The sequence below is a fragment of the Lonchura striata genome, chromosome 6 (genome assembly GCF_046129695.1).
Source record: "Lonchura striata isolate bLonStr1 chromosome 6, bLonStr1.mat, whole genome shotgun sequence".
Lineage (NCBI taxonomy): Eukaryota > Metazoa > Chordata > Aves > Passeriformes > Estrildidae > Lonchura > Lonchura striata.
In genome coordinates this window covers 68897815-68911296 of record NC_134608.1, presented here as the reverse complement: position 1 = coordinate 68911296, position 13482 = coordinate 68897815, and the positions used below count along the sequence as shown (strand labels likewise).

The following is a 13482-nucleotide window of genomic DNA, read 5'->3' as shown; positions in this document are numbered from 1 at the left end:
CAGCAGCAATAGCCTCTGTATCACCTTTTACAATATTACAATGCCACCATCAAATTCATTCCTAGTCAATTACAATCAGAGTAGGAAGAAAAAGAAATTAGTTTATTTCAAACCTACCCCCCACAGCTCCTAACAGTGATTGAACAAGTGATTGATACCAGTTCAGCTTTGCCATTTATTCCCTTAATAATGAAAACATTCCTTTACAATTTTCCCCCCTTAGGTGTAAGATTCCAAGTGGATGGAGAGGCCCCTGTGTCCATCAGGAGAGGCCTCCTCTGGATGCAGACCCAGCCTGAATGTTCTCCAGGGCTCCAGTGTGGTGGGTCCCCGGTGGGATGGGAGCTCAGAGCACCCTGCCAATCCATGTCCATGCAGGGGTGGACTTGCTCCTGCTGAGGGTGCTGCTGTCTGTGCTTGCAGTGTCCTTGTGGGCTGCAGCTGGAGCCCTGACTCCTTCCCAGGGGCTGTTTGGGTGGGCTCTGCCCTGGCCAGGAGGGCAATGCCTCTGCCAGGTGCTTGTGGCCGACCCCGTCATGCCCTGGGTGCTGGGGCCCCCTTGGGCCCTGGGGTTGATCCCTCAGGGGCTGTGGGAACTCTGCCATGGCCTTTGCCTTCAGCTTGGCCTTTTGCTCATCCCTTCTTGCCTTCAGCTGCTGTGCCTTTGTGCCCAAGTGCTGCAGGGCTTCTTGTGCCACTGCTGCAGCCCCGGTCACTGCCTGTGGGTGCTCATCCTCTGAGAGCTGCTGAGCTTTCTGCAAAACCTTTCCTTTCTGCAGGGACCCAAAGCAAATCCTGAACAGCAAATCCTGATCCTTCATGTGCACTCTGCATTTCCCAGCTGTTCCTTTGTTTTCCCCGTTGTGCTCAGGGTCCCTGCCCAGCCCGTGTGGCAGAGCCGGTGCCTGTCCTGCCGCAGTGTCCAAAGGCGGCCCCCCCGGCGGGCAGGGCCGGCAGCTCCCCGGGGCCGGGCAGCGGCCGGGGCGTCCCGCAGCCTCCTGGGGGCCGGGGGCCACTGCCGGCCCTGCCCGGGGCTGGTGGGGTCAGGCAGCGCCCGGCGCTGAGCCCCGGCTGCCCCACAGCCCCGGCCCGGCCCCGCAGCTCCCCACAGGCCCCAGCCCGTGCTCCCGGTGCCGCACCTCTGCGCCCGGTGCTGCCGCTGCCAGCGCAGAGAAATCCCTGGCATCCTGACCTCCTGCTTTTCCTCTCCTGGAAACCGGGGATGGAAAGGATCTGGATCAGCTGGCAAATGTGAGGATAAGACCCTGCTGGAAAACATCTCAGTCCTCTGTATTTTTCTCTTTCTCCTCTTTTCCATCATCCTTTTTCTTACCACAGATTCCTCCTGCTGCTTCTTGCCTGAACCATATTCCTGCACACTCCTCTTCACCCGATCCCTTCCCAGCACACCAACCCCATCCATCCCCTGTTGTCCAAATCCCTTCTCCCCTTCCCTTATTACCCCCCTGGGTGTTCATGTCCTTAATTACCTCTGGGGGAATATGCAAACTACCTCAGCATTCTCCCAGGGGACCCTTCAGAGACATTTTGCGATAATCATCCCTTTGGCCAGGACCCCTCCCTGGCTTTCCCTTTTCTCCCCTCCATGGGTGCCCTGCCATGTTCAGTCCCCAAAGATCCCAGGGCACTCACTGATGAGATTTTCAGTGCTCTCTCCCTGCTGACTCTTCACAGACCCCCTGATGTGTCACTCGCCTGTCTCCTGGTCACTCCCGGGTCCCCAATCAATCCCCGGTGCTGCCGCCAGCCAAGGGAGCCGATCACCCAAAGTGGGTGAGGCTCCTTCAGCTGCACTCCCTGCCCGCCCCGGAGGGTGGAAGGAATTTGGGATGAACCCCAGGGTTTGCAGGAAAATTGACATCACCAGACGATTCTGTCCACAAAGAATACAGAGGAGTACTGTAAAACTAATTTCATTTCTAAAACTGGGAGAGGCCATGGGACATTTCCCATGGGATCTCTCCAATTGTTGAAGGACACAGCCCTCCTTTTCATCCTAATTCTCCTGGCCACATCTCACTCTCTCTTTCCTCATTGGCTGAAGTACTTGAGAGCTACCGATATCCCAGTCCACCTACTACATACACCATTAATATGCTCCCCACTTTTGTATAGCAAACGATATTAATGGCTCTGTTAAGTCTTTGTTGTTCTTCTGGAAGTTCATGAATAGAGCAGGACCTTGGCTGAGCAGCAGTCTGTGTCATCAATTAATAAAATTTTCTGAAATCGATGTCTTCTCCTGTCACTTCCTTACATAAAAAAGTTGCCTGGCCCTATCTCTGAGCAGCTTCAGAGCATCTGTTTGTAAAGACACTTTCCTGTGGTTCCTTCCATGGGGTCCCCCGTTTGTGGGACATCCCCCCTGGAGCAGGGTGTCCCCTCTGTGCTGCAGCCCCAGGGCTGAATGTTGGTGCTTTATTTTTTTTTAGGGGCTGAATCTTTATGTTTTGGAGGAATTTTTTGCTGAATCTTGATGTTTGGGGAGGTTTTGATCTGTGTCTTAAAAGTTTGGAGGATTTTTATGCTGAACCTTGGTGTTTTGGAGGTTCTTATAGACACACGATGCCCAATGACTTTGTGAGATGAAGTGGGGACAGGAGGAACTCCCAGTCCAAGATGCTCTGTTCTTTTTTTTTCCCCCAGACCAGGATTTTTCATTCCCGGGGAGGAATGAAAATGGAGGAAATGGAGGAGGAGGAAAAGCCCTGGAGATCCCGCACAAGGAGTGGCAGCAAACCCAGCCCAGGGAGCTGCAGGGAGGAAAGAGCCCCCCTGAGCCAGGAAGGCGGGCAGAGATCCAGCCAGAGCTCAGAGCTGGTGGAGAAACCTCGTGGCAGGGAGAAGCCCCACAAGTGCTTGGAATGTGGGAAGGGTTTCAGCCGGAGCTCCCACCTGATCGAGCACCAGAGGATCCACACTGGGGAACGGCCCTATGAGTGCTTGGAATGTGGGAAGGGTTTCAGCCGGAGCTCCCACCTGATCGAGCACCAGAGGATCCACACTGGGGAGAGGCCCTACGAGTGTGAGGAATGTGGGAAGCGTTTCCGCTGGAGCTCCAGCCTGAGACTTCACCAGAGATTCCACACCGGGGAGAGGCCCTTTGAGTGTGGGGAGTGTGGGAGGAGCTTCAGCAAGAACTCCATTCTGATCCAACATCAGAGGATCCACACTGGGGAAAAGCCCTTTGAGTGTGGGGAATGTGGGAAGAGCTTCAGCCAGAGGAGCAGCCTGATGCAGCACTCGGTAATCCACACTGGGGAAAAGCCCTTTGAGTGTGGGAAATGTGGGATGAGCTTCAGCCAGAAGGGCCACCTGATGCAACACCAAAGGATCCACACTGGGGAAAAACCCTATGAGTGTGGGGAATGTGGGAAGAGCTTCAGGCACAGCTCTGGCCTGAGGAGACACGAGAGGATCCACACTGGAGAAAAGCCCTACGAGTGTGGGGTGTGTGGGATGAGTTTCAGCCTCAACTCCCAGCTTACAGAACACAAAAAGATCCATACTGGGGAAAAGCCCTACAAGTGTGGGGAATGTGGGAAGAGTTTCAGAGAAAGCTCAGCCCTGATTCGGCACCAGGTGATCCACACTGGGGAACGGCCCTACACCTGCTTGGAATGTGGGAAGAGCTATGGGTGGCACTCAGACCTGAGAAAACACCAGCACATCCACAGCGGGGAGAAGCCCTACGAGTGTTCCCAGTGTGGGAAGAGGTTTCAGATCAGCTCCAGTCTCCTCGTACATCAGCGGAGTCACACAGAGGAGAGGCCCTACCGCTGCCCCGACTGCGGGAAGGGCTTCAAGCACAACTCCAATCTCACCGTGCACCGGCGCATCCACACCGGGGAGAGGCCCTACGAGTGTGGGAAGTGTGGGAAGAGCTTCTCACAGAGATCAGCCTTGATCAAACACCAAAGGAGGCGCCACTAAGGGGGGAAGCCCTGTGAGCTCCCCAAGGGTGGGAAGAGCTTCTTATGCTCCTCCCAGCTCCATTCCCTATGGGAGGATCCACGTTGGATGATCCTCAGTGACCTTCATTGGGCAGTCTTGGTGATCTATGGGCCTGGTTATCTGTGTTGGGAAGACTCTTGACTGGGAGGCTCCACATCTTCCTCGTTCCCTGTGGGCACCTAGATAAACCCAGTGGCAGGAACATCCATTGGGGCACAGACCAACAATGAGAATTCCTTGGGGAGAGCAGATTTAATGACTTCCAACTCCATAAAATCTTTTGCATTCAATCCTATCTTCTGGTGGCCTCAAGGAATACTGAATGGTCTTGGAGGTATGTCCTAGGTTGACTATATGATGTTTGTATCTCCAGTTGTCTGTTCTGTTTATAGTGAATTATAATTTTTGCACCTTTAAGACTTGTTCCGAGAGCAAAGGAGGGAGAGAAGGGCAGAGTTTGTTTTCAGAAACTGCACTCACTCCTCCACATTCCTGCTCCTGGGCCAGGTTGTCTGCAGATGGACAGACAGAGGTACAGATCTCTCCTTTGCTGTTAATTAGTTTTAGCTAGCTGTGGCAGAGAAGTTCCCTGGACTGTGGCTGCTTTTCCCTTTTCTTTGGACCTGTTTAAACCTGCTCTGGCCTGAACACCCAGAAGAGCACCGGCAGCTCACACCTGTGGCCCAGCGGGCCAGGCCTGGACTGTGGCATTTCCAGCACCAGAGGGACTGATAAGAGACTGAGTGAGCTGAGCTACAACCCACGGAGGGACTTCCTGAGTTTGTCTCTCTTTTAGAGCAGCAAGAGGTTTTATTGTTTAATATTGTTTAGGTTTTATTCTTTAAAAAACAGTTTTTTCCACTGTTCTCCAAGGAGATACTTTTCCCAAACTGGCTGGGGGAGGAGCCAATTGAATCTGCTTTCCAGAGGAATCCCTTTGGAGGTTCTCTCCCAAATTTGCTCTGAACCAGGACAAGGTCTTTTCCAACTTCAGGGATTCCACGATTTTGATTTCCTATTGCCCAAGGGTGTCTTCTGCAGCCAGATGGTGGAAAAACTGGGGAAAAGACCAAGATTTTGGAGACAGTGGGTTAGAAACTCCACCAAAAAGGTTCTTCCCTCCACCCAATCACGTGGATCCTCAGCCGGCATGGACATGGAAGTCTTTTTCTTTTGGCCTTGATTTTGTTTTCATTTCTCTTTATCCCTTTAAAATATCCAATATTGAAGTAAAAATAGACATTGAACTAAGTTAGTGGATGTGGTCATGGTAGGACACAGACATGGTGGGACACGTGTAAGAATGTGCCCTCTGTTGACAGAGTAAACAAGTTAACCTTTTGTTCCCTTAAAAAGGACAAAAGGCCAGGTGTTTCTCTCCTCAATTTGGTTGAAAGACACCTCATAGGACCTTGGGGACTTCACCTCAAACTTAAGGGTAGCTAATTGGACAGGAGCAAAAAAGTCCCACCTAAGCAATTCCCTAGAAAAGAAGAGAACAAAAGAAGTTAATTGCTTTTGTGAAGTGTTTTAGCAAGAGCAAGAACCTCTTGCCCTGACTTGGCTTTTCTCTGTAAAAAGCTTTTTTATTTTTGCCTTTTATTAAAACTTTTTATTCCCAACACTGTCACATGAGCCATCCTGCTTGTTTTATGCCACCTGAGGTAGCTGAGCTATCAAGGGTATAATGCTTATCTCTGAGAGCTTATAAGACCAGGCTCAAAAAGAGAAAAAGCATTAGACATGGAGAGTGACATGGGCACGCATGGACATGGAGGGGGACAGGGCCATCCCTAGGGACATGGGGAGACACAGGCATGGATGGAGACATGGGGGACAGTGACAGGGATGGAAACATGGTGGGGAGACAGCCATGGGTGAGGACATGGTGGGACATGGCCAGTGACAAGTGGGGACATGGCCATGGCCGGTGCCATGGGAGGAACTTGCAGGGGATGAGGGGGATGCTGGGTTTGAAGGAGTTGAGGGTTCCTGGGCAGGACTTGGACCTTGCTGAGGCCTTTGGGGAGCCCAGGCCGAGCGGCTCCGGCTGCGCTGGGAGAACCTGGTGGAGGTTCTGGGGCAGCTGCTCAAGGACCCCTGACCTGGAGCCCCAGCTGGGCATTGGGCTCCTGGAAGGGGATGAATGTCCTTGTCCCTAGGAGGGAAATCCCAACACCCCCAGGGTGTCGGGAACAGCTGAGGGGCCACAACAGGGAGGGGAAAGCCCAACAGAGCTGTCCTCCTCCTAAGCTACATCCTAAAAGTCCCAAAACTCAGGGATTCTTCCCAGGAAAAAGCTGCCAGGAGCTGCCTGAATTGAGGGAAAGGGGGGATGTGATCCCCAAACTGAACAGGAGGGGCCTGGATCCCCAAACCCAAGCCCAGGGGTGAGAGGTAGAGCTGGAGGCACAATGGGGAAGGGGTGGGAGAGCAGGGGAAAAGAGGATTCTGACCAGGAGAGGAATGGGACCCTCAGATTGAGTTGGGAGGGGTCTTTGGGTTGGGGGAACAATGGGAGTGGGGAGGGAAGGGTGGGGATGGGATCAAAAATGGGTGGTTCCATGGGGATCCCTTAGTGTCCCCATCACTTGATCCCTGGAGTGATTTCCGTGAGGCTCTGGGAGGGGGGAATGGATCTGCACTGGGTGGGTCCCCAAGCCCCCTGCCCATACCTGGGGGGCTCATGGGAGGTTCCCTCTATCCAAACGCTGGTGCTGCAGCCATGGGGGAGAGGTGGGTAGAAAAGGGGGATCTGGGGTGGTCAATGAGAGGAGCAATAGGAAGAGGAGAGAGAGATGAGGAGGAGGTTAGGGAAAAGAAGGAACAGGAACAGGAGGAGGAAGAGGAGGAACCGCAGCAGATCCACACGGTTTGCCTGCCCTTCTGCCGAGTCTGCAGCTCCCCTGGTCATGGCAGCATTGACTGCCCCAGATCCTGCAGGTAAGTGGGGAGGGGGAGCTCACCCCAAATCCATTGGGGGGTCTCTGGGAGTTTTTTTTTGCAGGAAAAGGGATATTTGGATCTTGCATTGCACCAAAGGTGAGACGCAGATGCCCCTTTGGAGACTTGTGAAGGGTTCCTGTAGCGATCTCTGTACTGGCTGGGGCAGTGGTAACAGTTTGGGGGGGACATTGGTTTTGGGGTTCCAATTGGCATCGGAGTGGGGAGAGCAGCAATGGCCAATCCTGGAGCTGGGGGATCCCAGCAGCCTGGAGGAGTGGGGGACTCTGGAGATGAGCAGAGTCTGGGCCCATCCAACTGTGAACAGGGTGGTGACTTCTCGAGCTGGACTTGGGCAGCAGGACCAAGGTGCTCACCCTTTGTTTTTCCCCCAAGCCAGGATTTGTCCATCCCAACCTTTGTGCAGGTGGAGCTGGTGGAGGCTGTGAGGAAAAGGAAGATAGCATGGAACACTGAGGCAGGTGAGGAGGAAGTCACTGCCCCTTTCCCCCTCTCCTCTGCTCCACCTATCAGCCCAACATTGCCCCTGGCTGCAGGACAGCGCTGCTGCCAACGCTGTCCTGCCAGGGATGAATTGGTGGGATCTCCTTCCCCTTCCCTCTGGCATGGAGGCAAATCCCATCCTCTCCTTGTCCACCCTCCTTCCTCTTCTCATTCTATCCTTCTTCCTTCCACATCCCTTCCTCTTCTTTTCTTTCCTTACCCCAGGCACTGAGCTGCAGACAGAGACCTGGGAGGACAAATCTCTGCTCAGAACCTCTGTTTTGAGGCTGTTTTGAGCAGCTCCACAGCATGGGAACCTAATGGGGAGGAAAAGCCCTGGAGATCCCACACAAGGAGGGGCTGCAAACCCAGCCCCGGGAGTTGTGAGGAGGTAAGAGCCCCTCTGTGCCTAGAAGGCAGCCAGAGATCCATTTGGCACTCAGAGATGGTGGAGATGACTCATGGCGGTCAGAAGCTCCACAAGCGCTTGGAATGTGGGAAGGGCTTCAGCTGGAGCTCCGGAGATCAGACCTGATCTGGCACCAGGTGATCCAGATGGGGAATCAATCAGCCCTACAAGTGTGGGGAGTGTGGGAAGGGCTTTGGGTGGATCTCCAAGTTCATCAGCACCACAAGATTCACACCAGGGAGAGGCCCTATGAGTGTCCCAAGTGTAGGAAGTGGTTTCTGAGAAGCTCCAATCTCATCGTAATGAGCCAAGGGGTCAGCTGGAAAAGTATTTAGGATAAATGAAAACTGTGGATGAGTCAAGGGGACATCTGGGAATATAACTGAGATAGTAGAAGATTACATATTTTAGTTAAGATTTTAAAATTAGTTAAGAAGCCAAGTTGCTAGCAAAAATCACATGCCTTAGTTAAAGAGTAGCAAATATATTAGAAAAGTAAAGCTAGGAGTGACAGGGATAGATGTAGGAATTGTGAAGGAGCAGAGACCATAGAAATATCTTGCCTTAAGAATAATCAGCAGTTAGGAGACGCTACCGTGACCAGCAGATCAAAAAGTCCTGCAAACTGGCCATGGGTGAAGAGTTTACCTTGAGGAAGACAGCTTTCTTCCTCCCTTACACCCACTCCCTTATTTCAAAATCCCAAAGACCCAGTTAAGGAAACACGATTGCACAGCCGTAATGGATATTCAGCTGATTATAATACAAAGCGGGCAGGTAATGATTATGTATTATGTGTCCTTAGAAACAGCTTGGATATGTAAAACCTTTCCTGTATAAATAGAAAGCAGGAGTCTGCAACTCCTTGCACATGTACTTGGAAATGATTCCACATGTGTCCAGCACTGCAATAAAATACCCTTCTTTCCAGCTTTAATTAGTTGAGGAGCCGTCTGTCCATGCTTCAGTGCATCAGTGGATTCACACACAGGAGAGGCCCTTCTGCTGCCCTGAGTGCGGGAAGGGCTTCAAGCACAGCTCCAGCCTCGTCACCCACAGGCACATCCACACCGGGGAGAGGCCCGGTGAGTGTCCTGTGTGTGGGGAGAGATTCTCCAGAAGCTCTCGCTTGACCCAACACCAAAGGAGGCACCATTAAGGGAAGCCCTGCGAGCACCCCCAGTCCCAGTGTCACCCCCTTTCCTGCCCACAGAGCTCCTGAGCCAGCGGCGGCCGCAGCCGCTCCCCGTGGCCTTGCACAGGACCCCCTGTGATGGGGCAGGGAGGATTCGGGAGGGTTTGGGAGGATTTGGGGAGGGTTTGGGAGGATTGGGGAGGATTTGGGAGGATTCGGGAGGATTCGGGAGGATTCGGGAGGATTTGGGAGGATTCGGGCCGTGGCGGGGCGGGTCCGGCCGGGACCGCTGGTCGCTGCGGGTCTGCCCAGCAACTGGTGAGTCATCAGCCGCGCTGTCTCTGATTGGCTGAGGGAAGGCGGGAGTAGGAAAAGGATCGGGAGAGATCCCGCCCCGAGCACCAGCACTGGCAAAACAGTCCCAGCCCGGGCACAGGGAGGGAATTTATTACCATCCAAATCACAGCAGGAGAAGGGAAAGAAATCTCTCCAACACCTTCCCCCCACCCAACAGGGATCACCCAGACCAGGGGTTATCAATGATGGAGAGTCGGGGGCATCTGAGTTGGGATCAGAAGCCAATTTTATTGAGTGTACCAGGTGTTTATATAGAGTTTCACTTGTATGGTGCTTATATAGGGCTCTGGTTTTGGTAACAATTTCCCATTGGTTACACTTCTTTATGACATTACATGACCTGGTAACATTATTTTATCACTATGTCTCACAATATGTTTCTTGGTCACTTCTTGCCCAGGGAGACTTTCTCTGTCTGTCTCTGCCATGGTTTCTGCTCAATCAGGCAGAAGAAGAAGATATCAGGCCCCTTTATCAGTTCCACTGTACTCTCTGGTTTGTTCCCCATACCTCCCCCTATCTGTTCAAACAAAAATACATTCTTAAGTGATTTGTCTATTAATTTTTTCACACAATATAAAATACAAGGAATAAGCATAACAATACATAATATAATCCTAATACATATAAGCCTATTTTAATTAAATTTCTTATCCATCCACCAAGTCTCCAATCCCCCAGAAGCTAATCTAGCCCTGTAAGCCCTGATACCACTGGATAATCATAACCATTTTCCCAAGGGCATAAGTCTGCTAGAGGTTAAACAGGTGCTGATGTGGTGGCGAGGTCCTGTTCACAAGGGTTCTCTTCCAATGTTGATGTTCAAGGTGAATCTTCAAGTGATGCAGTCAAAGAATCTCAAAACGCCTTCACATTGTTTGCTGGAATCCACTTGGAACCATTCTCTGTGGACATGCAAGCAAAACCTCTACCCCAGCCTGGTCAGAGAGAAAGCCAGGTAAACTTTCCTAGGAATTGTTCTGGGGAGTTTTGAGAAGGCTGAGAGAAAGAATTAAAGCAATCTTGCAGCTGGTGTTTTGAACAGTTGTTTTCTTATAAGATGTTTACTAAAGGGTGTTTCCTTAATTAGCCAATCATGTGAGGTGTGTTGATTAAAGGACCAGTCAGGTCGGTGTTGGAGCAGTGTATAAAAAGGAATGGGTTCCTAAAAAAATTAGTATTAGTCTCCTGGAGAGAGTTAGACTTTATGTGTCGCCTGACTCTTGTTCCTGACTCAGTGGTGACACCAGGTGACATCAGGTGACCTAAGGATAAAGCCCCAATATCTTACCAGATCCTGGATCCTTCACTAAGGCAAGGGATTTTTCCTTTTGTTGCAATTGTGAATTACAATTAAAATGTCAAACAATCAGGGGTTGGGGTCCATCAAAGATCATTTCAAGAAGTTGAACACATAAAAGGCTTTCTGCAGTCTCTCGGAAGGGTTGTCCTCTCTGGCCCCCCCTTTCTATTGTACCAGGAGACGCTTGAGGGAGCCATGAGCCCATTCAGTGACAGATTGGCCTTTTGAGGAATGAGGAATACCTGTTTTGTGCATAATTCCCCAAAGGCAAAAAAGGTAGCAACTCAGCAGGAAGTATAAGTTGGGCCATTGCCTTTACTTCAGGTGGTATACCCAGAGTTACAAAAGCAGCAGTGAAGTTCTAGAGACATCTTTAGCCGTTTTCCCTGAACGGGCTGATGCAATGTCTTGGTTTGAAAAGACAGGAGTCTGTGTAGGAAGGCAAGACCCTCCTGTGAAATGGAAAAGGTAAACCCCCTCCCTCCGAATTACCACAATTTCAAAATTAAAAGGCTCTCAAGCAAAGATATGGGAATGGGAATAACAGTTCTTTACTAGGGAAAAAACTAAATTTAAAAAAATGCAATTAGTACAAACAAAACTAGTGATAGAGTCAGAAACCTGACACCCTGAGGAGTCAGGGTGTTGGTAACAGTCCAGTTAAATGGTGGATGCTCCTCCTGGAGTGGCAGATGAAATGCTGCTGAAGCGGTGATCTCTAGAAGGGTGGAGCTTTCTCTGAAGGTCTGGTAGTAGTTGGGCCTGGTCTTCCTCTGGGAATCCAGCAGAGAAGATGCTGCTCCTCGGGGAATCCAGCGAACTGGCTGCCAGTGTCTCAAAAAGTGCTGATTTTATGCAGGTAGGAATGCTTGGCTCCTCCCTCTAGGTGGAGCATCTCACAATGGGATGATGTAACTTTATCAGTCATGCAGTGAGTTATTCAATGGTCCATGAACAGAAGATCTCTCCCCGGAAGGAGACATTGTTCTTGGAAGAGATAAGAAAACTGCCCAACCTCCAACAGATGGCAAATAGAATACATGCTTATCTTACAAGCCAGGACACCCCACATCCCCATTGTCCCCATTGTCCCCAGTGTCCCCCTACTGTCCCGATGTCCCCAATGTCCCCGATGTCTCTGATGTCCCCAATGTCCACCCGTTATCCCTGATGTCCCCCCAAATGTCCCCACATCCCTGATGTCCCCCTATTGTCCCTTATGCTCCTGCATTGTCCCCATGTCCTCAGTGTCCACCCATTATCCCCGATGTCTCTGATGTCCCCAGTGTCCCCTCCCCATTGGCCCAAATATCTCAATGTCTCCAATGTCCCCACATTGTCCCCATGTCCCCCAATGTCTCCTATGCCCCCGCACTGTCCCCATGTCCCGAGTGTCTCTCCGTTGTCCCCACATCCCTGATGTCCCTGATGTTCCCACATCCCTGATGTCCCCCCACATCCCCATTGTCCCTGATTTCCCCAGTGTCCCCCCACATCCCTGATGTCCCCACATCCCAAATGTCCCCCTGTTGTCCCTGATGTCCCCGCACCCATGACGCCCTGTCCCACGCCTCAGTGTCCCTGTTAGTGTCCACGCGGACGCCGCAGACGCGGGCGCTGCTGGGGGCGCCGGGGCGGCTGCACTGCGCCTTCGCGCCCCCGGCCGAGCCCTTCACGCTGCAGTGGCTGCGACACCGCCACGGCGCCACGCGGCGCCTGCTGGCCTTCGACTCGGCCGCCGCACGCCGCACCGAGGCCGCGCCGGGGGTGCTGCTGTTCCTGGGGGGCCAGGGGAGCCCCCCCGGCACCGCGCAGGTGAGGGGAGGGGAGGGGCTGCGGAGCCCTGCGGGGACAGCGGGGGGCGCCACCGAGCGGGGGGGGGGTGTCGGGTCGTCCTGGCCGCCAGGGGGCGCTGCTGGGAGTGGGCGGCCTCAGTCCTCCTGGCCACTGGGAGGCGCCAATGGACAGCCGTGGTCCTCCTGGCCACCAGGGGGCGCTGCAGGCATGGAACTGCTTTGGTCCTCCCAGCCGCTAGGGGTCGCCACTGGCAGTGGGTGGTTTTGGCCCTCCCGGCCACCAGGGGGCCCCACTGGCACGGGAACAGCCTTGGTCCTCCCGGCCACCAGGGGGCGCTGTGGGCATTGAACAATTTTTTGACGGTTTTGGGAGCATATTTTGTGGCTTTTTGGGAAGTCCTGGGGGGTTTGGTGGGTGATTTTTGGGGGGTTTGTGGGGCGGGGGTTTTGGGACATTTTTTGGGGTTTTTTGGGGGAGTTTTGTGGGTGATTTCTGAGGACTTTTTTTGTGTGTTTCTGAGAGGGTTTAGTGGGTGATTTTCATGGGGTTTTTGGGAGCATTTTTGGGGTATTTTTGGGGTGTTCTGGTGTGATTTTGGGCACAGAATGGCCGTGGTCCTCCCAGCTGCCAGGGGGCGCCACTGAGGCCGAACGTTTCCTCGGTCCTCCCAGCCGCCGGGGGGCGCCAGGGAGGTGTCGCTGCAGCTGCCGCCGCTCTCGGGGTTGGACGACGGTGCCTTCGTCTGCTCCGTGAGCGCGCCCCAGGGCAGGTGCAGCAGGTGCTGCGGCTGCACGTGATTGGTCAGTGCCGGGAATGGGCGGGGCCAGGGCTCCCAGTATGTCCCAGTCTGCTCCCAGTATGTCCCAGTCCCTCCCAGTCCATCCCAGTCCCTCCCAGTTCCCTCCCAGTATGTCCCAGTCCCTCCCAGTATGTCCCAGACCCTCCCAGTCCCTCCCAGTATCCCCAGCTCACTGTCCCGTGTCCCAGCCCCTCCCCGGGTGTCCCTGCTGCCGTCCCGGCTGTCCCCGGGGCTCCTGGCCGAGCTGTGCTGCGACGCCG

The 13482-nt window shown here is 53.1% G+C and overlaps 1 protein-coding gene across 1 annotated transcript in view; it reads left to right on the top strand.

The window, feature by feature from the left end:
- The window catches only part of LOC144246561 (uncharacterized), a 1050450-nt gene that overhangs the window by 309105 nt on the left and 727863 nt on the right, over positions 1–13482 (top strand). Inside the window, exon 8 of the mRNA XM_077784471.1 lies at positions 2862–3946. Within this exon, the coding sequence (XP_077640597.1) occupies positions 2862–3946 (1085 nt within the window). The remainder of the gene's footprint in view (positions 1–2861; positions 3947–13482) is intronic.